Here is a 22,074-nt window from a genome sequence, read left to right on the forward strand (position 1 = left end):
GTACAAGCATCTATTTCTCATGTCGCCTGAACTAGGGAAACCAAAGACAAGGGTGGAGACCATGGTGCATTCTGGTCTAGTTTGGGTACAAGCATCTATTTCTCATGTCGCGTGTGCTAGGGAAACCAAAGACAAGGGTAGAGACCATGGTGCATTCTGGTCTAGCTTGGGTAGAAACATCTATTTCTCATGTCGCGTGAGCTAGGGAAACCAAAGACAAGGGTAGAGACCATGGTGCATTCCGGTCTAGCTTGAGTACAAACATCTAATCTCGCCAGAGCTACTTAACCAAGACAAAGTGCACTGTGGTCTAGACAGTTTTGTATACCCAAGGTAGACCAGAAAGCATCATGCTTGTATAACTTGACCAAGAATTGAACTAACAGAGTTTGGGGAAATGTTTGGCTAACCTGAAGCGCACGTTTTTCCTGAGTACCCAGCTGCACAGTTGCACGAGAAGTCATTGACTTTGTCGTGGCACGTTCCTCCATTGAGACATGGATTACCAGCACAGTTGTCCTCGTCTGCAGGAAGAGAGGTGTAAAGATAGGTGTTAGGTGTCAAACACACGTATATAACAGACAAGAAAACAAGCAAATACAGATAGACAGACAGACAGACAGACAAACAGTCAGACAGACAAACAGTCAGACAGACAAACAGACAAATAAACAAACACAGAAAGACAAGCAGAAAAACACAGACAGCCAGACAGCCAGACAGACAAACAAACAAATAAACAAACACAGACAGACAAACATAGGCAGACAGACAGACAGACAAACAAACAAATAAACAAACACAGACAGACAAACATAGGCAGACAGACAGACAGACAAACAAACAAATAAACAAACACAGACAGACAAACATAGGCAGACAGACAGACAGACAAACGGTCAAACAAACAAACGGACAGATAAACAAACAACTAGACAAACACAGATAGAAAGACAGACAGACAGACAGACAGACACAGATAGACAGACACAGATAGACAGACAGACTGACAGACAGGCAAATGGACATCAGAAAAACAGACAGAGTGACAGACAGACTTTCAGACAGACAAACAGGCAGACAAACAAAGAGATGAAAAATCGGACACGCAAAACTCGAGAAAGCAAGCAAAGAAACAAACTTTTACACTGACAAAGAGTTAACACTCAAAACGTTGGACATGATTGGTTAAGTTTACTACTTATAATTTTCACTAGCTCATTGAAAAAGAAAACATAAGAGGAAAGTGAAGTATCAATATATACTCGCCAAAACAAAACAAAAAAGGCACACTTATTTCTCAAATTCAAGTGTTCAAGAAAATTACCTGTTTGACAGTTGTTTCCAATGTAACCTGCTACGCATGCGCACGAGTAGGAGTTCACACCATCGGTACAAGTACCGCCATTCTCACACGGATTCGATGCACACTCATTGATATCTAGAGAAACGAAAAAAAAATTAACAATTATTCCCCGAAGGCGAAGCGAATCCGGGTGGAATATCTACCGAGACGCGAGTCTTGCTACAGTAGAGAGTTTTAGATTGACTTTTTCTCTAACGGCAAACGTGAGCACATTTTCATCGTTTTCGTGTATTTTACTTTACCTTTTACAAACCTTCTCACCAAGCGCAAATATTCTTTTGTTTTTCTACTACTTGGACTTTTTTGCGATTCTTTTTCAGTAATTTAAAAGAATTTTTTACTGGTCAAATGACATTTCACGTTTGCCGTGAACTGTAAATCTAAAACTCTCTAATATTTTTCGTTTACCGCTAGTCTAGAGCTGTTTTTGGTTTTTAAATATTTGACAAAAAAAAAAAAATTTCGACGATATTTGTCTATCGTTGTCAAGGTAACGTCGATCAAGCTAAAATTAAAATCATTCAAAATTTTCATCTTAGTTCTAAAGCTGGTCCAAAAATCAAATCCATAGGTTTAGATTAAGGCTATCAATAAGCAGGATGATGATAGCTATGGTCTGAAAAATACTGTAGGGAGTCACCTTAACACAAGAGAATAAAATTAATAACGGAGAGGGAGTTTTTTGATTTTTCAAATTTTATTTATATCTGCAAGCGGCACACATTGACAAACGAGCGTGCGCGAGTTATATTCACTTGTAGGCGAATATAGCAGCATAAGATGTAAATTGTAACCAATGAGCGCGTCGGATTTACGGTATTCACTTGTGTAAAAATACAAATTCAAAATATCTGTTTATTGAATAAATCTGTTATTGATCCATAAATGTAAAATCAGTCATCATACTTTATACTTTTGTCAGACCAAGATACTGTATTAATGAAGACAATATCAAAAAAATTAGACTTAAGTTTCAAGCATGGACACTAAGTTTTGGCATTGTGTGAAGTCCAATTTATCAGGCATGTTTGAAGTCAAATTTACATACTTTTACAACAACATGAAGACGTTTTGACTAATTTACATAGGGTTTCAGAGCATGCGCAGACGTGTGTCTGTCGACCAGGAATGTATACTTACCCGTTTGGCAGTTCTTTCCGGTGTATCCCCCTGCGCATGTGCAAGAATAGTCGTTTTGAAGATTGTTGCATTTGCCGCCATTTTCACAAGGATTTGATTGACACTCATCGACATCTAAAGAAATGAAATAAATAGTTAATAGGTGTCATTTGGTACAAAACTTGCCTCACCCCACCCCTAACAATATAAAAATTGCTCCATGGATGTACGTTAGGTTTGTTACACAACTTCCTCATTAGGTACAAACTTGCCTCACCCCACCCCTAACAATATAAAAATTGTTCCATGGATGTACGTAAGGTTTGTTACACAACTTCCTCATTTGGTACAAAACTTGCCTCACCCCACCCCTAACAATATAAAAATTGTTCCATGGATGTACGTAAGGTTTGTTACACAACTTCCTCATTTGGTACAAAACTTGCCTCACCCCACCCCTAACAATATAAAAATTGTTCCATGGATGTACGTTAGGTTTGTTACACAACTTCCTCATTTGGTACAAAACTTGCCTCACCCCACCCCTCACAATATAAAAATTGCTCCACGGATGTACGTAAGGTTTGTTACACAACTATCCCCACCCTACCCTAGAAATCTGAAACCCCACCCCCACCCCCCACGTACCTGCTTCACAGTTAGCTCCAGTCCATCCTGCCTTACACGAGCATGTGTAACCATTCTCACCATCGGTGCATGAGCCGCCATTGTTACATGGAAGCGATGAACACTCATCGATGTCTGGTTCAAGCCAAAAAAATACGAGTCAAAACTGCGTTTGTTTAAGCTTCTGTCTGTCTCTCTGTCTGTCTCTCTGTCTGTCCTACTGATGCTGCCATTGGTAACATTTATAGTCTACTATCTAGTCATGTGATTACTTGCTTACGTCATGATAGCCTGCGTTGCACTGCGGTCTGCGGTGTTGTACAGTAGAGAGCGGGAAAACCTCGCCTTTCTCCCACCCCACCTTTTCTACGCAACACCACAGACCGCCAATCACGTGGTTAAATAGTACTTCTTTCTTCTGTTACGATGTTTGTTTGTCTGTCTCACCGGTTGATATACTTGGTAACCTGTCACGTGATCTCTCCAATCACGTGGTTTACTTACTGTTCTGACACTGTTTTCCAGTCCATCCCGGTTTGCATGAGCACCGGAAGTCATTGACAAGGTCTTCACAGGATCCTCCATTCTGACAAATACCTGGGAGGCATTCATCGTTGTCTGGGAAAACAAACTTATCATTAGATATAGTCTAAGTGTTTATCTTTCGCGGGCTTCCTGTGACATCAGGTATCGTATAGATAGATGGAAGTCCGGTTTAATAAATCCAGATACTTAGATTAGTAAACGAAATTTGCTTGACGGAAAACAGGCTTTACAGGTACAAAACTGGATTTCGTTGAGCTCGGGGGAGTAGTAAATCACAAGTATTTTCAGCCATACTTGCTTTGGTTCACTGTGCACCGTCAGTAAAACGTGATGGTAGGATTCAACATCAAATGCAAAACAATAGCTTTGTTCTATGGAGTTTCCAAACCATCCCACTCCATCAACTATGATAGAATACGCTAAAATTCTAATGGCCCTTCACTGCAAAAACCTTTAACCAATACTACAGTGCTTTTCAATAATACGTGCGTGGTTGCTGTCACGACAAAAAATGGATCATACTGGTGTCAACGCATGAAATCGTGAAGGGTATTTTTTCGACGTTCACGATCTAATCTTACTTGTCGCGACGACAAATGCGCGCGTACAATTGCGTTGTTCACTCACTTATTTGGCAGTTGGTTCCACGGTATCCTGCTACGCATGCGCACGTGTAACTATTTTCACCATCAGTGCAAGTGGCGCCATTTTCACACGGGTTTGAGGCACATTCGTCGATGTCTAGGAAAATATGTCAAGAAACATAGAATGAGTGAATTAGTAAAAGAATGAATGAATGAATGGTCTATAGACCCGAGAGAATTAGGCCCTTTGCAGTTAACGGTCACGTGTCTGTACTGGAGAGCAAAATTTTTGTTTATATTTTTAATTGGTGATTCTTTTTAGCTACTTGTAAAGAACTGAATGAAAACATGTGTATCCAGTATGTTACGAAATGCAGTTTTATTACAATCTCTCGAAACAGGTTGTAGAAAGTGTGTTTGCTCACCAGTAAATTTCACCCATGGGAATCGAGATTATCATTCATTTGCTCTCAGTGAATTAATCAGCACGTGATTACTGAGCTACTGGGCCTATTGTATTGGGGGACAAACAATGGATTTTTTTACATAAGAAAAGACGGCCTATTTTGTCTCCCAGAACAATTCCTCTAAGAATTCAACGCAAGAGGTCTATAATAGGAGGTTTGCACGATGGAGTCATTGACCTCTACTACCAGACTCCCTTGCACACTTTCTTTTGTTCATTCAATTAGCACAAATTGTCTTACTATTCTCATGAGGAAAACCAAATTTAAATAAGAAAGAAATTTTGCGAAGCATCTTGGTAGTGGGAGCCAAATGATGCCATCATGCAAATGTCCTATAATGATTCAATGAATAAACTAACGATGAACAATACACTTACCTGTTTCACACAATTTGCCTGTGTATCCAGGTTTACATGTACAAGTGAAGTCATTTACTTGGTCACAGCAACAGGTTCCACCGTTTTGACAAGGCATTGAAGCACAATCGTCAATATCTGTTCGGAAAAGAAAGGGAATCATTTAGACCGAACGAACGATCGAACGAACGCACGCACGCAAGGACGGACGGACGGACGGACGGACGGACGGACGGACGGACGGACGGACGGACGAACGAACGAACGAACGAACCTGATGCTACGAACGAACGAACGAACGAACCTGATGCTAAAGGTCTCTAATACACCAGTTTCACATTCAATGCATACCGCTATCTTTGAAGACCACATACCCATTTGCACAGGCTTAGCTTCGTTTATAAGTCAGCTATTCACAGATACCATTAAAAGTCCATGGGATTTCAAAACATTGGTATTGTTCAAGCTGCACATTCTTTGCATTATAATTGACTTTTGTAAATGATTTACTCTCAAGCAAGGCTAAGCCTGCGGAAATGAGTCTTCACTTTTAAAACACAGCGGTATTTACGGAATAAGAAAAGGGATTATAACATGAATTCAGTTCTTGACTTACTAGTTTCACAGTTCTTGCCCGTCCAGCCTGATACACATGTACAGGTGTAATCATTGACCCCATCGCTACACGTGGCACCGTTCTTACACGGTTCAGGGGCACACTCATTGATATCTGAAGGAACAAAATGACATTTAAATGACATTCTTAATGATAAGAACCACAGACAGCGTTATTTACTCCCACCATTACATCAAGCCACCAGATACACTTTAAGTAACGATGCCGTTTAGAACGATAGCACCCAAGGGCAAGGCATGCGCAGTGAAGATTTCTATAATTGGCTTAAATAATTATATCCAAGCTCTCTGATTGGCCGAAAAAAATAGTCATAGTATTTTTTACGGAAAAACGCCGAAATAGTACCGAATTGTCATTCCATTTACCAAAGATACATCGGAACTATTGTCCGAATTTTTTTAGACCAATGATATTTGGGGAACATTCGAAATCTATTTTGTGATGTTCCCCACATAAAATTTATTCCAAATTCGCCTATGTTATCAATCGTTGTTCAACAAGTCTGCTCGCCAATTTACGGCAACTATACCGGACTTGTATAAGAACAAGAACGAAAATAAGTTTGAATTTGGCGCTTTTCGAATTTAAGCCAATAAGATTGAAAAATATAATTTAATTAACACTGCCGTAATCCAAATCGTAAACGGCTGCCCATGCCGCGGGCCTATTGTTCTCGCTATCGTTCTAAACGGCATCGTTACTTAAGACGTACAAGAACCTTTGATGTTCCTAATGTGAAAACTACTCGAACACTTTTATTATATCGTCGAGTCTTAACTTCGATTCAGTCAATCTTATCCACTCCTTTTTTTTCGCAAGAAATTTTTTTATTTATATTATTATTATTTTCAAATATTTTAGAATCTTACATTAGACAATAGGCAATATCTCATCAATATTTATAAATTTTTGATATTTTTCAACTTCCATCTAGCTCTTTTTGTGCCTTTCTTGTTTTTCTCTCTATTTCTCTATTAGCCATTTTTGTGTGTGCATATAGTTTTTTCCATTTAGATTATAATTTTCACACGCATTTTTTTCCTGCATATATATTTATATATTATTACTCCTGATCTGAATTTTGTACATAGTTAAACTAGCTAATTGTGTAGTTCAGCCGTACTGGTTGTTACAATTAGCCTGTGCTTTCAAATAAGGAACAAACTAAATGTACAATGTAATAATGATTATATATATATGTATTTATCACAAGAATCATTCAAAATGTACATTGTACTTTTATTTATTTATATTACGGCACTAAATAAACATATTGTATTGTATTGTAAACCGTTGATTGACTGTCTTTACTTACTTTCCTCGCAGGTTTTCCCAGTGTAACCAGGTAGGCATTTGCATGAAAAGCCATTGACCTTGTCTTCACAGGAAAGACTGTTCTTACAAGGGTTAGGATTACATTCATCATTATCTGTAAAGAGAATTCATTTGATGCATCAATTAAAATACATATTATTACATAGATCGATGCTCCTAGTAATGGGCTCCTTATCTGGGAATATGCTGGCTCACAGACCCAGTATGGGAGATGGTGCTTCTAGTAATGGGCTCCTGATCTGGGAATATACTGGCTCAGAGACCCAGTATGGGAGATCGATGCTCCTAGTAATGTGCTCCTATTCTGGGAATATGCTGGCTCACAGACCCAGTATGAGCATTGAACACCTCTTATAATACCCACCAGTCTGACAATTGTCTCCAATCCATCCTGGCACGCACGTGCACGAGTAACCATTGACCTTATCCGTGCAAGCTCCACCATGCTGACAAGGATTTGAATCACATTCATTGATATCTGCAGATATGCCACATCAAGAATATAAATCATTAATCTATCATTAACCTATCGGCATATGCCCCATGCGAATGTCTCTCACTCCACTCTTCGCTGGAATTGACAGCACTCGAAAAGGAAACGCGCAAAGGAAGCGTATGTGAGTTGAAGTTGTTTTGACGTGTTGTTGTTCTCTTCCTTGGTTTTTCTCCAGGTTCTTTGGTTTTCCTCCCTCCATAAAAATCAACATGTGAGTCGAGTTTGATTGAAGTGTTGTTCTCTCCCTTGCCACGAGGGTTTTCTCCAGGTTCTTTGGTTTTCCTCCCTCCGTAAGAAAACAATATGTGAGTTGAGTTTGTTTGATGTGTTGTTCTCTCCCTTGCCACGAGGGTTTTTCTCCAGGTTCTCTGGTTTACCTCCCTCCATAAAAATCAACACGAAGGTTGAGTGTTGTATGTTGTAAATATAGAATGTAGTAATAGTGCGTGTGGAGGGAACCTCACGGAAGAGCCCCGTATGGGGAGTGGTTGTTGTAAAAGATAAAATCAATGCGTGAGCTCAGTGTTGTATGTTGTAAATAAATAGTGAATGCAGAAGTATTGCGTGTGGAGCGATATATAATTCTTTCTTTGCTACGCTTTCAAAATTCCACGCGTGCAATTCCATTTTTTGCCGCGACAAAATCTAAAATTATAAAGCACCAAAATACATTTTTGACGTAATGTTTAAACAAACAAACTAACTGTTCATTGACTTACCTATTGCACAATCAGGTCCAGTGTATCCCGGTGCGCATGCGCATGAGTAGCCATTGACTTTGTCTGTGCAGGAAGCGCCGTTCTTACAAGGAGTTGGTTCACACTCGTTGATGTCTGATACATGAGTCAACATCATTAAAATCAATATTGTTTTTGTTTTGTTTTCTGATTTTTTTACATGCACATATATATAGGATATTACACGGTGGCGCGAAGATATGAAGTTTATCTTCGAGTGGTGGAAATATTCACACGATCGAGTGAACGCAGCGAACGAGTGAAATATTTTTCACCACTCGAAGATAAACTTCATATCATATAGACAAATCCACAAAGAAAAACTATTATTACAACGCTCCTCAAGTGAGCGGGAAAACATCGCAAGTGACGTCATCGATATCCTCACTAGTGAAGATATGGGAAATATGTTACTCAGGTCCCGGATGTAGTTTGTACGAAAAATACGAGTGGCGTATTTCCCGGTAAAACACTCATGTCTATATAATAAAATAGCAACTGTCTTAATTTTTAAGGATGAGTAATATAGCTATTTACATATTAATGGTTGATACCTACTAGGTTTCACGCAATGTTGCTGAAGTAGAAAACGATCCAGCTTCAGCAAAATTGCAAGCAATATCATATCGCAAGTAATGTTGCACCGTGTGTCCTTTAGTTAAAAGATAATTTACCTATGGAGCAGTCTGGGCCAGTGTATCCTGGTTCGCATGAGCAAGAATATCCGTTCACCTGATCTTTACATTTTGCACCATTCTTACAAGGGTCTGACGCACACTCGTTGATGTCTGGAAAAAAAAAAAAAAGAGAATCATTAAGAATACCATGAAAAATACACTTGAATGAAAATATAATCTTTTTTGAGGGGGGATGGGAGGGGAGGGGTATTTTTTAGTGTGAGCGTTAATTTTTTTGAGGGGAGGGGAGGGAGTGTTTTTTGGTGTGAGCGTTAATTTTTTTGAGGGGAGGGAAGGGGAGAGGATATTTTTTAGTGTGAGCGTTATTGTTTGAGGGGAGGGGAGGGGAGAGGGTATTTTTTAGTGTGAGCGTAAATGTTTTTGAGGGGAGGGGAGGGGGTATTTTTTAGTGTGAGCGTTAATTTTTTTGAGGGGAGGGGAGTGGAGAGAATATTTTCTAGTGTGAGCGTTATTTTTTGAGGGGAGGGGAGGGTGAGAGGGTATTTTTTTAGTGTGAGCGTTATTTTTTGAGGGGAGGGGAGGAGAGAGGGTATTTTTTAGTGTGAGCGTTTTTTGAGGGAGGGGAGGGGAGGGGAGGGAAGGGAAAGACGAGAGACTTACTAAATGCAAAGAAGTCCTATATAAACCTGTGGATTTTATAACTACTAATTATTGACTCCTACCTCCAAGATAATTGCTAATGACTATTTACCTATATCACAATTGCTTCCGGAATATCCAGGTGCGCATGCGCAGGAATAGGCATTGACCTGGTCTGTGCATGTTGCTCCGTTCTTACATGGTCCAGGAGCACACTCGTTGATATCTTAAGAAAAATTGAACATTAGTATAGAGGTAATCAAATTATATATATATGAGACAGGGAGCCCAGTTAAGAAAATACCGAACTTGACGTTCAGGCTCTGAGTGCGAGAATGTGTTACTCATTTCAATGGAAATCACAGGCTCTAGAAAACACTTGAATTTCTATTGATCTGATTGGCTGAGCGGTAAAACAAAGAATGTGCTATTTCTTGTCTGTACGCATGAATACTAAGGCTGTAACGACCAACTATGCGAAAAGTTAGCGTTAAATTTTGTTAATGTTTCCATAAAATCTATATTAATAACACACGTGCATTTACTTTATGTTGACAAAGTTTTTCTTAAAAAAAGTATCAGACAATTATTAAGGCGTTCTTCAAAACCATTTTCTAACATCTAATTCTTCGATTGCACGTTACGTCATCGCGGCCATGTTGGTGCCATTTAACAAAAGATTTCTCATTAGCATCCATCCGGCACCACAATGGCCGCCATGCTTTTGTCTTTTGACTCTTTTGGGAATCCTTGCAACCCATCAATACATGTCAAGGTTTATTCAACCCTAGCTGATTATTATGCTCAACAATAGCAGACTGATTATATGAATAATCACTAGCGGTCTCGTTTTTGAACTGGGCTCCCTGTGGTGTAGATGTAATATTGTTTGAGTACAATTAGAGTGCAAACCCGTGTGAATTATAAAATAACTGTTATGAATGTCGCGTTCTGATTGGTTTGGAGCGCGTGCTTTATGAGAGCACATTGCACGCGCGCGCACTTTCCGTTGCGTCATTCCTATCTATTATTGAAACTTGTATTTTATAAAAGAAATAAAAAAACGTGCTTGCTGTGCTGTGTGCAGTCATAAAGCACTTGGGGATTGGCAGAACACTCGAGAAGTGTCCAGAAGCACTCCGCTACGCGTCGTGCTTCTCCAAATACTTCTCTCGTGTTCTGCCAACCCCCGCGTGCTTTATGACAGCACACAGCACGCGCGCGCGTTTTCTATTTCTTCAATAGTACTAACAAATAAGTACAAAATAGCACCAATGAAACAATAGAAAATAAAAGAAATATATGTGATAAGTGGTATTTAGTTTTTGTGGTATTTCATGAATATATGGTTTGCACTCTAGCAGTTAAGAGTCTTGCAATATCTAATGAATAATATTCTATACCTTCGCTGCAGGTTGGTCCTGCATAGCCTGGAGCACAGTTACACGAGAATTGATTGACTCCATCGATACATTGACCGTTGTTCTGGCATGGTTTAGAAGCACACTCGTCGATGTCTGTTAAAGATATCGTTATTAGTGTCGTGATTATCATCATCGTCATCTTCATCAACAGCAATAACAACAACAACAACAACAACAACAACAACGCAACCAATATTGTTATCAATATTATTACCATCAACCCTATCACTATCAACATCATTATCATCATCACCATCATCACCATCATCGTCATCATCATCATCATCATCGCCACCACCATCAACATCATCATCATCACCATCATCATCACCATCATCACCATCATCATCATCATCATCAGCATCATCATCAGCATCATCATTATCATCATCACCATCATCATCATCGTCATCATCAACGCCACCACCATCACCATCATCATCATCATCACCATCATCATCACCATCATCACCATCATCATCAGCATCATCATTATCATCATCATCAGCAGCATCGTCACCATCACCATCATCACCATCATCATCATCATCATCACCATTATCACCATCTTCATCAACACTATCACCACCATCTTCATCATGATACTTCACATTGTACTTACTAGTGCCACACTGTTTTCCTGTCCATCCTGCTTGGCATTGACACTGGAAGTCATTCACCAAATCTTTGCAAGCCGCGTTGTTCTTGCACGGGTTGGATTGACATTCATCATTATCTATGAACAGAATACAATAAGCATGGCTTAGTCAGGGCATGGCTAACTCACAGATTGAACCCTGAAACAACCTCTGGGCTGATCTAAGTCAGGGCATGGCTAACTCACAGATTGAACCCTGAAACAACCCCTGGGCTGATCTAAGTCAGGGCATGGTTAACTCACAGATTGAACCCTGAAACTACCTCTGGGCTGATCTAAGTCAGGTCATAGTTAACTCACAGATAGAACCCTGAAACAACCTCTGGGCTGATCTAAGTCATGGCATGGCTATCTCACAGATTGAACTCTTAAACAACCACTGGGCTGATCTAAGTCAGGGCATGGCTAACTCACAGATCAAACCCTGAAACAACCTCTGGGCTGCTCTAAGTCAGGGCACGACTAACTCACAGATCAAACCCTGAAATAACCTCTTGGATGAACTAAGTCAGGGTATGGCTAACTCACAGATTGAACCCTGAAACAACCTCTGGGCTGATCTAAGTCAGGGCATGGCTAACTCACAGATTGAACCCTCGAATCAAGGGAGAGACCCAACAAACTCTTCACATGTAATGCCGAGCCCTCAGAGGTGAGAGTGAGTCAACTTACTGTTATCACAGTTCTTTCCTGACCATCCCGCTTCACATGTGCAAGTGTAATCATTGACCTCATCTGTGCATTTGGCATCATTCTTACATGGATTCGGGCTGCAGTCATTATGATCTGAAAGAATAATTGATTCATATCACGTGATATCATTGAGTCACGTAATTGGCTTAAACAGGTCATGTGATATGAATATTAGTTCATATGATATTATTGAGTCCTGTCATTGGCTCGAATAAGTCACGTGATATGATTAAATAATTGACGTTATATCATTCAGCTATGCCATTGGCTAAAAACAGCTCACGTGATATTATTCATTCATATCATTGGTTCAAATAGTTCATGTAATATCCTTTTTCAATTATATCATTGGCTAAAAGAAATTGTATTATTTCTCCGACATTCTATTGGTCGTAATGTGTCATGTGATATAACGCATTCAAACCATTGGCTAGAATAGTTCATGTCTTTTTTCTCATGCATTCTATTGGCTGCATTGTATTACATGATATTATTCTTGCCTGCTATTGGCTCAAATATTTCACGTGATACCATTCGGGTACACTATTGGTCCACAATTGTCACGTGGTTATATTTAGGTATTTATTCTTACTCACTTATTTCACATTTATTTCCTTCCCATCCAGGTTGGCAGACACAGTTGAAGTTGTTGACAAGATCCTCACAACGAGCACCATTAGCACATGGTGAAGACGCGCAGTCATTGATGTCTACAGGGAACGAGAATGAATTAATTAGAACAAACAATAAATAAAACGAACATTATTATTATTATTATTACTACTATTATTATTATTATTATTATTATTATTATCCCTTATAATTTTCATCAATCATTATTATAATATTTAGATCACTCACACCGAACGCATAATTTGTTACTACTACATTCTTATGATATTTATTTTTATTGAATAATAATTAATAATAACATTATCAAATCATGAATTATTATTATTATTAATATTATCATTACTATTATTATAATTAATATTATTATAGTAATATCATTACATTATTATTATTAATATCAATATAATCATTATATTTCTATTATTCTTATTAATAATTTATTACTAATTTATTATTATTATTATTATTAATTTATTATTATTTTATCATTATTATTATTATTCTCATTACTATAAATATTATTATTATTATTATAAATATTATTATTTCTATTTTTATTAGGAAATAACGTTTCCATTATCATTATCATCAGTATTATTAACAATTATTGGATGAGGACGAGCATGGCATGATACACACAAATAGCACAATCAAATCCTATTCTTCAAAATAATAATTTCAGTAAAGATCTTTTGATAGAGTGCAAACATTTAAACCGTGAAACACTAGAGTACAAACACTATAAGTGTGTAACATAAATACCACTAAATACTGATAAATTATGCTAATCCTATTGTTGTCTATTGTTTAATTAGCACTATTTACTAATAAATAGTGCAAAGTGTTGCACACTTTTAGTGTTTGTACTCTAATTACTAAATAGTACAAAATAGTGCTAATTAAACAATAGAAAACAATGGAATTTGCATGAAATTGTGCTATTTAGTATTACTAAACTTTCACTGTTATATTGTTTGCACTCTATACAGATAAACAGATATACACTTATTTCAATAAAGTTAGTCACCAAAAACCTAGAAAGCTGAGATCACTGAGCATCATGGGAAACTTTTTATATCAAAAAAGCTTTTTTAATACAAACTGCAGCTCGATGATGCTCAGAAGAGGTAAGACTGTAACCGGTAAAAGATTCGCAAGTCCATGAACAGTTATCAAGCGGTTAAAACATGTAAAATGAATCTACCCACAATCCTTGTCGGCCTCAGCTTTATAGCTTTTCCGGTGACTAACTTTATTGAAATAAGTGTATACAAGTTAGTAACTAATTTCTATCATGTTTCCAATCAATAAGATATTAAAAAGTCGTCTAGTGTCCATACTTGTCTCGCAGTTATTTCCATTGTAACCAGCTTTACATTGACATGAGAAGCTATTCACAAGATCTGTGCATGTTCCTCCATTAAGACAAGGATTGGGTGCACAATCATCGATATCTATAAACAAAATTGAAATTGAAATAAAATAAGACATTTTAGGTAAGCTTCGTTTTTCTTTTGGGAGTGACGAAGGCTGGGAGAATCGAAGTAAACTTTTACTAAATAGTTCACCTTTCACTCACTACGAATAAATGAGTAAATAAGACAGATAATTACTTTGGTCGCAGTTCTTTCCCGTCCATCCACTTCGACAACTGCACTGATAATCGTTGACCAAATCTCGGCAGGTCGCGTCATTGGCGCAGTTATTTGGAGAGCAATCATTGTGGTCTGAAAATGGAACAAGTTTAGGTATTACTGAATCCACTGAATAATGGAAGTTCAGTTAGTTGTGTTTCTTGTAAACAAAGAAATAATACTCAAGGGAATGACATGTGATCTGAGATGGAACACATTACCAATGAAGAAAGAAATAATACTCAAGGGAATGACATGTGGTCTGAGATGGAACACATTACCAATGAAGAAAGAAATAATACTCAAGGGAATGACATGTGGTCTGAGATGGAAAACATTACTGATGAAAGAAATAATACTCAAGTGAATGACATGTGGTCTGAGATGGGAAAACATTACTGATGAAAAAAGAAATAATACTCAAGGGAATGACATGTGGTCTGAGATGGGAAAACATTACTGATGAAGAAAGAAATAATACTCAAGGGAATGACATGTGGTCTGAGATGGAAAACATTACTGATGAAAGAAATAATACTCAAGTGAATGACATGTGGTCTGAGATGGGAAAACATTACTGATGAAAAAAGAAATAATACTCAAGGGAATGACATGTGGTCTGAGATGGGAAAACATGACTGATGAAGAAAGAAATAATACTCAAGGGAATGACATGTGGTCTGAGATGGGAAAACATTACCAATGAAGAAAAAATAATATTCAAGGGAATGACATGTGGTCTCAGATGGCAAAAATTACTGATGATGAAAGAAATAATACTTAAGGGAATGACATTTTGTCTGAGATGGGAAACCATTACTGATGAACAAAGATAGAAAGAGATAATACTCAAGGGAATGGCATGTGATCTGAGATAGGGAACCATTACTGATAGAGAAAAAATAATACTCTGATATCAAAGTTTTAAAATTGAATTGTAATAAAACAATTAAATATAGATTTACTTGATTTATTTTTACTTACTTGTTTCGCAGAGATCTCCTTCGTACCCAGGTGCGCAACGACATTCAAATTTGTTGACAAGATCCTTGCACTGGGCGCCATTCTTGCACGGGTTGGGCTCGCAGTCATTGATGTCTAACAAAAAATCGATTTGATTATTAGTATACAATATTTTAATGATTTTTACTCTTAAACCTGATGTAATCGTATTCCACATTTTTTCATTGCGTTTAAAGCATAATAGTTTTAAATGAAATGACATGGATCCGAGATGGAAAAACATTTATGATGAAAGAAATAATACTCAAGGGAATGACATGTGGTCTGGGATGGAAAAAACTTACTGATGAAGAAAGAAATAATACTCAAGGGAATGACATGTGGTCTGGGATGGGAAACATTACTGATGAACAAAGAAATAATACTCAAGGAAATGACATGTGGTCTGGGATGGGAAAACATTACTGATGAAGAAAGAAATAATACTCAAGGGAATGACATGTGGTCTCAGATGGGAAAACATTACTGATGAAGAAAGAAATAATACTCAAGGGAATGACATGTGGTGTGAGATAAGTAACATTACTGATGAAGAAAGAAATAATACTCTAGGAAATGACATGTGGTCTGGGATGGGAAAACATTACTGATGAAGAAAGAAATGATACTCAAGGAAATGACATGTGGTCTGGGATGGGAAAACATTACTGATGAAGAAAGAAATAATACTCAAGGGAATGACATGTGGTCTGGGATGGGAAAACATTACTGATGAAGAAAGAAATAATACTCAAGGGAATGACATGTAGTCTGAGATGGGAAAACATTACTGATGAAGAAAGAAATAATACTCAAGGGAATGACACGTAGTCTGAGATGGGAAAACATTACTGATGAAGAAAGAAATAATACTCAAGGGAATGACATGTAGTCTGAGATGGGAAAACATTACTGATGAAGAAAGAAATAATACTCAAGGTAATGCCATGTTTTCTCTTACTTATTTCACATTTTTCACCAGTCCATCCTGCTTGACAGACACAGTCATAAGAGTTGACAAGATCCTCGCACCGTGCTCCATTTTCACATGGGTTAGGTTTGCAGTCATTGATATCTGAAAAATACAAAATAAGTTGGAGTGGAATACTCTTCTTCTATTGAAGAATAACGTGTAGCCTTTTCCAGTCTCCGTGGGGACTGGGTACATGTTCTCTCCTTATTCTCCCCAGTCCTCTCTCACGGTATTCCAGCGTCCGAGGAACAAATTTAACTCAGGTACCCAAACTAGACTTGTTATCAAACATGTGATAAATCTTTTGCCCATGCGTACAATTTATGCGCAGTAAAATACCGCTGTGTTCCCTGATAACAGACTCACTTACTCAAAGTTAGCCACATTTCAGAGCGAAATTGTGGATTCTTTACATTAAGAAGTTTGGTGTTACTGAAAATGTATTGAGCCATGAAAAAAGTGCTCAAAAATTACTTCAAAGACTTCTTCAAAATTCTTTCTTTTTGTTTCCGGGCGTTACTAATACATCTTTAACGAGATGCATCAACTAGATGCGTTACCTCAAAAAACCGCAATGTATTATGGTGAATATGAAAATAATAGACGCTCCCGCAATCGTTCTTAGTGCCGTCATGCAACGCTCCCTCCCAACCTTCTACTGGAAAAGGAGCGTTGCGTGACGATACTGACTATGAAAATGGTGAATAGGAAGAAAAGCAGTTGCATCATTACTTGTTTCACAGGACTTTCCGCTCCACCCAGCTGCACATGCGCAGGAATAGTCATGGACAAGATCTGTGCATAAGCCTCCATGTTGGCAAGGGAATGACTCACAGTCATCGATGTCTGAAATCCAAGCAAAACACAGCGAGTTAAATTGAAGTACAAAATGTTTTAAAATAATGAAAAAATAATGAAAAACTCTTGCTATCAACAAGAGAGTATCTATTGCTTGGTATCAATCAGCTGAATGAATCTCATGAATCTCATTACCAGTCTACAATGACAGGCAAACACTGCCCGTCATGTGCTATCAACCAGAGAGTATTCTATTGCTTGGTATCAATCAGCTGAATGAATCTCATGAATCTCATTACCAGCCTACAATGACAGGCAAACACTGCCCGTCATGTGCTATCAACCAGAGAGTATTCTATTGCTTGGCATCAATCAGCTGAATGTATCTCATGAATCTCATTACCAGCCTACAATGACAGGTAAACACTGCCCGTCATGTGCTATCAACCAGAGAGTATTCTACTGCTTGGTATCTATCAGCTGAATGAATCTCATGAATCTCATTACCAGCCTACAATGACAGGCAAACATTGCTCGTCATGTGCTATCAACCAGAGAGTATTCTATTGCAAGGTATCAATCAGCTGAATGAATCTCATGAATCTTATTACCAGCCTACAGTGACAAGCAAACACTGCCCGTCATGTGACGTCAACTAGACAGGGTATCTTAGTAATTGTTCTGAATTAATGGTTACAGTGGTTTACTTACTCTGGTCGCAGTTCTTTCCTGTCCATCCGCTCGCGCATGCGCAGTTGTAATCATTGATCAAGTCTGTACACGTCGCGCTATTTTCACAGTTATTTGGAGAGCAGTCATCATGGTCTGAATATGAATAAGAATATATGCAATTAACACCGTTTATTGATAAGGATAAATAATCGGCATAGCCGCCATGTTGGATGACATAAAAAGAAAAAAGAAATGGCGTCCCTTTTTTTTCGAGGGTAATGCTTAGTGACAAACAAATCTATTTATCTTTTCCCTTTATGAAACTGGATTTTAAAGCATTTTTATCTTGAGAACAGGATTTGAGAACCTGGATCTAACCCCTTGAAACACAGGAGAAAAACAATACCTCTCTACGCATATATGATGGTAATTCCAGAGATGGGTAAGATGGGTGGCGTTCGCGGCTAACGCGTCGTCTTTCACCGCTGTGAGTCCGCTGGTTCGAGCCCTGCGGTCGCCACATGTGAATTGAGTTTGTTTGATGTGTTGTTCTCTCCCTGGCCACAAGGGTTTTTCTGAGGGGTTCTCCGGTTTCCTCCCTCCGTAAAAATCAACATTTGAGTTGAGCGTTGTGTGCATGGAATATTAAATGTAGTGGTAGTGTGTGTGAGTGAAAAGTGTCCCCAATTAGTGCGCAAGCGCTAGAACGACTAGACACTTAAATAAAAGTGGTTTAAGTGATTTTTTTATCGGAACCCATGAGAGAGGTGGTGAGAGGCGGTATATCAGCATTGCACACAAACTGTATTTACTTTCGTTACAAATTCGTTGGTAAAAAAACTGACACTAGAGAAAAACGTTTGCGCATGCGTGCATTTCAGCACGTTTTCTAAGAATTTTGAAGAGTTTGAATGAGAAAATAAATTTTTGTTTTCTCCAAGTATACAAAACAATTCGAGAATATACTTTTGTCAGACAAAGACACTGTATTGACAAACACGATATGACAGAATTAGCCTTAAGTTTCAAGCATGGACACTAAGTTTTGGCATTTTGTGTAGTCCAATTTATCAGGCATGTTTGAAAGTCAAATTTACATATGTTTTGAGTAATTGCATACGGATTCAGAGCATGCGCAGACGTTTTTCACTCGTGTCAGAAAAACTAGGATTTTTACTAGGGTTTTTAGCAAGAGAAAGTTTTTTCCCTTACTTGTTTCGCAGAGATCTCCTTCGTACCCAGGTGCGCAACGACATTCAAATTTGTTGACAAGATCCTTGCATTGGGCGCCATTCTTGCACGGGTTGGGCTCGCAGTCATTGATGTCTGACGAGAAAAAAATTGATTACTACAAGATAAAGACCCAAATCCCGACGACCCAATCACGAGACAATCACGAGACAATCACGAGACAATCACGAGACAATCACGATGTGTTCACAGAATCACGTCACGATCACGATTAGATAACGAGACGATTACGATACAAGGCACGATCATGATACGATCATCGATGCGATCATGCTAAGATCATGACAAGATTACAATACGATCGAGACGCGATCAAGGTACGATCACAACACGACCACAAAACGATCATAAAACGATTAATGTACGACCTTAGAACGATCAAGGTACGACCCTAGAACGATCAAGGTACGACCTTAGAACGATCAAGGTACGACCTTAGAACGATCAACATACGACCTTAAAATGATCACGATACGATCAGGACGCGATCATGACTTAATTATGTATTTTAATGAAATTTTTCCAGATAATATTTCGTTCAAGTCCTTACTTATTTCACATTGATCACCGGTCCAACCAGCAACACAAGTGCAATTGTAACCATTCACTCGATCTTGACAAGAACCTCCATTTCTACACGGTTGAGGTGCACACTCATCGATGTCTAGAGAAAAACCCAAAAGATGAATTGGTCAAATATATTATTGAAGAGCACAGATAATGCGGTTACCACCTTCTTAGCAGAGCAGAGCAGAGCAGAGCAGAGCAGAGCAGAGCAGAGCAGAGCAGAGCAGAGCAGAGCAGAGCAGAGCAGAGCAGAGCAGAGCAGAGCAGAGCAGAGCAGAGCAGAGCAGAGCAGAGCAGAGCAGAGCAGAGCAGAGCAGAGCAGAGCAGAGCAGAGCAGAGCAGAGCAGAGCAGAGCAGAGCAGAGCAGAGCAGAGCAGAACAGAGCAGAACAGAGCAGAGCAGAGCAGAGCAAGGAAGGAAGGAAGGGTAGTAATAGCAAAGAGAGAGTCGAGTAGATTGAATACAAATGGATGTGGTATATTACTTGTATCACAGTTGCTTCCAGTCCATCCAGCCGCACAATTACATGTGTAGCTATTGATGCCATCACTACACCTTCCACCATTCATGCAAGGGTTTGAAGCACATTCATCGATGTCTGGAATAAAAAAAAACAAGTAGTATTACCAGCCTACGATGACAGGCAAACACTGCCCGTCATGTGCTATCAACCAGAGAGTATTCTATTGCTTGGTATCAATCAGCTGAATGAATCTCATGAATCTCATTACCAGCCTACAATGACAGACAAACACTGCCCGTCATGTGCTACCAACCAGACGGGGTGGCTTATTAACTTGAATAAACCAATAGATTACTTACTTTGGTCGCAGTTCTTTCCTTGATATCCATCCATACATGTGCACTCATAATCATTGATCAAGTCTGTACACGTCGAGCCACTGGCGCAGTTATTTGGAGAGCAATCATTGTGGTCTGAAAAATTAACGATTTGAAATAAGGTTCTCTTTAATTGCCCTATATATGACAAATATCATAATAGGAGGATGCCACTGCGCCCCTTGGGAATATAATAGAGAGTTTTAGATTTACGTTCACGGCAAACGTGAAACGTCAGTTGACCATTTAAAAATTATTTTAAATAGCTTAAAAAGAATCGCAAAAAAGTCCAAGTAGAAGAAAAACAAAAGAATATTTGTCTTTGGTGAGAAGGTTTGTAAAAGGTAAAGTAAAATACAGGAAAACGATGAAAACGTGGTCACGTTTGCCGTTTGTGGGGAGAAAAAAAAGTCAATCTAAAACTCTCTAATACTGTTTCATAGCACCACGGGGACCTACACTTATCTGTAAGTCCTTAGATTGAAACTGGACTATTTACAGGAGGAAAGTACTTCATGTATGACAATGTCTAGATACATTTACCACCAGGGTCATTACAATGCACATTACATGAAGTTCCTACCTGATTGCCATGACATGGGAAGATACTTCATGTATGACAATGACTAGATACATTTACCATCAGGGTCATTATAATGCACATTACATGAAGTTCCTACCTGATTTCCATGACATGGGAAGATACTTCATGTATGACAATGACTAGATACATTTACCACCAGGGTCATAAAAATGCACATTACATGAAGTATATCTCTTACTTATATCGCAGTTCGCTCCTTCAAAGCCTGGTTTGCACTGACACTTGTAGCCGCTGACCAGATCGATACACTGAGCACCATTCTTACACTTATTATGTTCACAGTCGTTAATATCTGGCAAACAAATCATTCAAGAAATTAAAATAAAATAATATTTATATTAAGAGGAAATGTTTTTCAATAATGAGCAATAATGGCAAAAAGCGCCAAAAACTAGACTTTCGTATGAGTTTTGATCCCAATTTTCGTTTTGGGTTAACACTCAAAACCATTTTTAAGCAGTTAGAAACTGATGTACTATGATAAAATGCCTGTTTGAAGCGGTATTTTCAATTGTACAAAGAAGTTTGGTTGCATTTGCGTTAGAATGTTGCTTTGTCAGGCTTTTTTTATAGAAAATATATGGGAAATAAGCAAATGAAGGCCTAAACCTCATTTTCGATTCAAATTTTTGCTTTGGGTTAACACTTTGATTCCACTTTCATCGGTCATCTTCACTTCCAAAGAAATTAAACTTTCTGATTAACAAGATTTTAGCCTTGTACGACAGCCTTTCTTCAAGAAAATAGTTTTTGGCGCTCACTGCTTGAATACGAAAAG

The 22,074-nt window shown here is 38.3% G+C and overlaps 1 protein-coding gene across 1 annotated transcript in view; it reads right to left on the reverse strand.

Moving 5' to 3' along the window:
* Positions 1-22,074, reverse strand: part of LOC116301284 (uncharacterized) — a 95,495-nt gene that overhangs the window by 26,588 nt on the left and 46,833 nt on the right. The window contains exons 53-80 of the mRNA XM_089027081.1: positions 21,475-21,588; positions 20,675-20,788; positions 20,337-20,450; positions 19,836-19,949; positions 19,247-19,360; positions 18,074-18,187; positions 17,297-17,410; positions 16,553-16,666; positions 15,574-15,687; positions 14,569-14,682; positions 14,296-14,409; positions 12,919-13,032; positions 12,302-12,415; positions 11,594-11,707; positions 10,951-11,064; positions 9,660-9,773; positions 8,945-9,058; positions 8,253-8,366; positions 7,402-7,515; positions 7,018-7,131; positions 5,682-5,795; positions 5,087-5,203; positions 4,286-4,399; positions 3,617-3,730; positions 3,134-3,247; positions 2,507-2,620; positions 1,328-1,441; positions 411-524 (exon numbers count right to left, since the gene is read on the reverse strand). Coding sequence (XP_088883207.1) covers positions 411-524; positions 1,328-1,441; positions 2,507-2,620; positions 3,134-3,247; positions 3,617-3,730; positions 4,286-4,399; positions 5,087-5,203; positions 5,682-5,795; positions 7,018-7,131; positions 7,402-7,515; positions 8,253-8,366; positions 8,945-9,058; positions 9,660-9,773; positions 10,951-11,064; positions 11,594-11,707; positions 12,302-12,415; positions 12,919-13,032; positions 14,296-14,409; positions 14,569-14,682; positions 15,574-15,687; positions 16,553-16,666; positions 17,297-17,410; positions 18,074-18,187; positions 19,247-19,360; positions 19,836-19,949; positions 20,337-20,450; positions 20,675-20,788; positions 21,475-21,588 — 3,195 coding nt within the window. The remainder of the gene's footprint in view (positions 1-410; positions 525-1,327; positions 1,442-2,506; positions 2,621-3,133; positions 3,248-3,616; positions 3,731-4,285; positions 4,400-5,086; positions 5,204-5,681; positions 5,796-7,017; positions 7,132-7,401; positions 7,516-8,252; positions 8,367-8,944; positions 9,059-9,659; positions 9,774-10,950; positions 11,065-11,593; positions 11,708-12,301; positions 12,416-12,918; positions 13,033-14,295; positions 14,410-14,568; positions 14,683-15,573; positions 15,688-16,552; positions 16,667-17,296; positions 17,411-18,073; positions 18,188-19,246; positions 19,361-19,835; positions 19,950-20,336; positions 20,451-20,674; positions 20,789-21,474; positions 21,589-22,074) is intronic.

The sequence above is a fragment of the Actinia tenebrosa genome, unplaced genomic scaffold (assembly GCF_029948245.1).
Source record: "Actinia tenebrosa isolate PJP-AT-01 unplaced genomic scaffold, QUT_ActTen_1.0 PGA_scaffold10__47_contigs__length_13832649, whole genome shotgun sequence".
Classification (NCBI taxonomy): Eukaryota; Metazoa; Cnidaria; class Anthozoa; order Actiniaria; family Actiniidae; genus Actinia; species Actinia tenebrosa.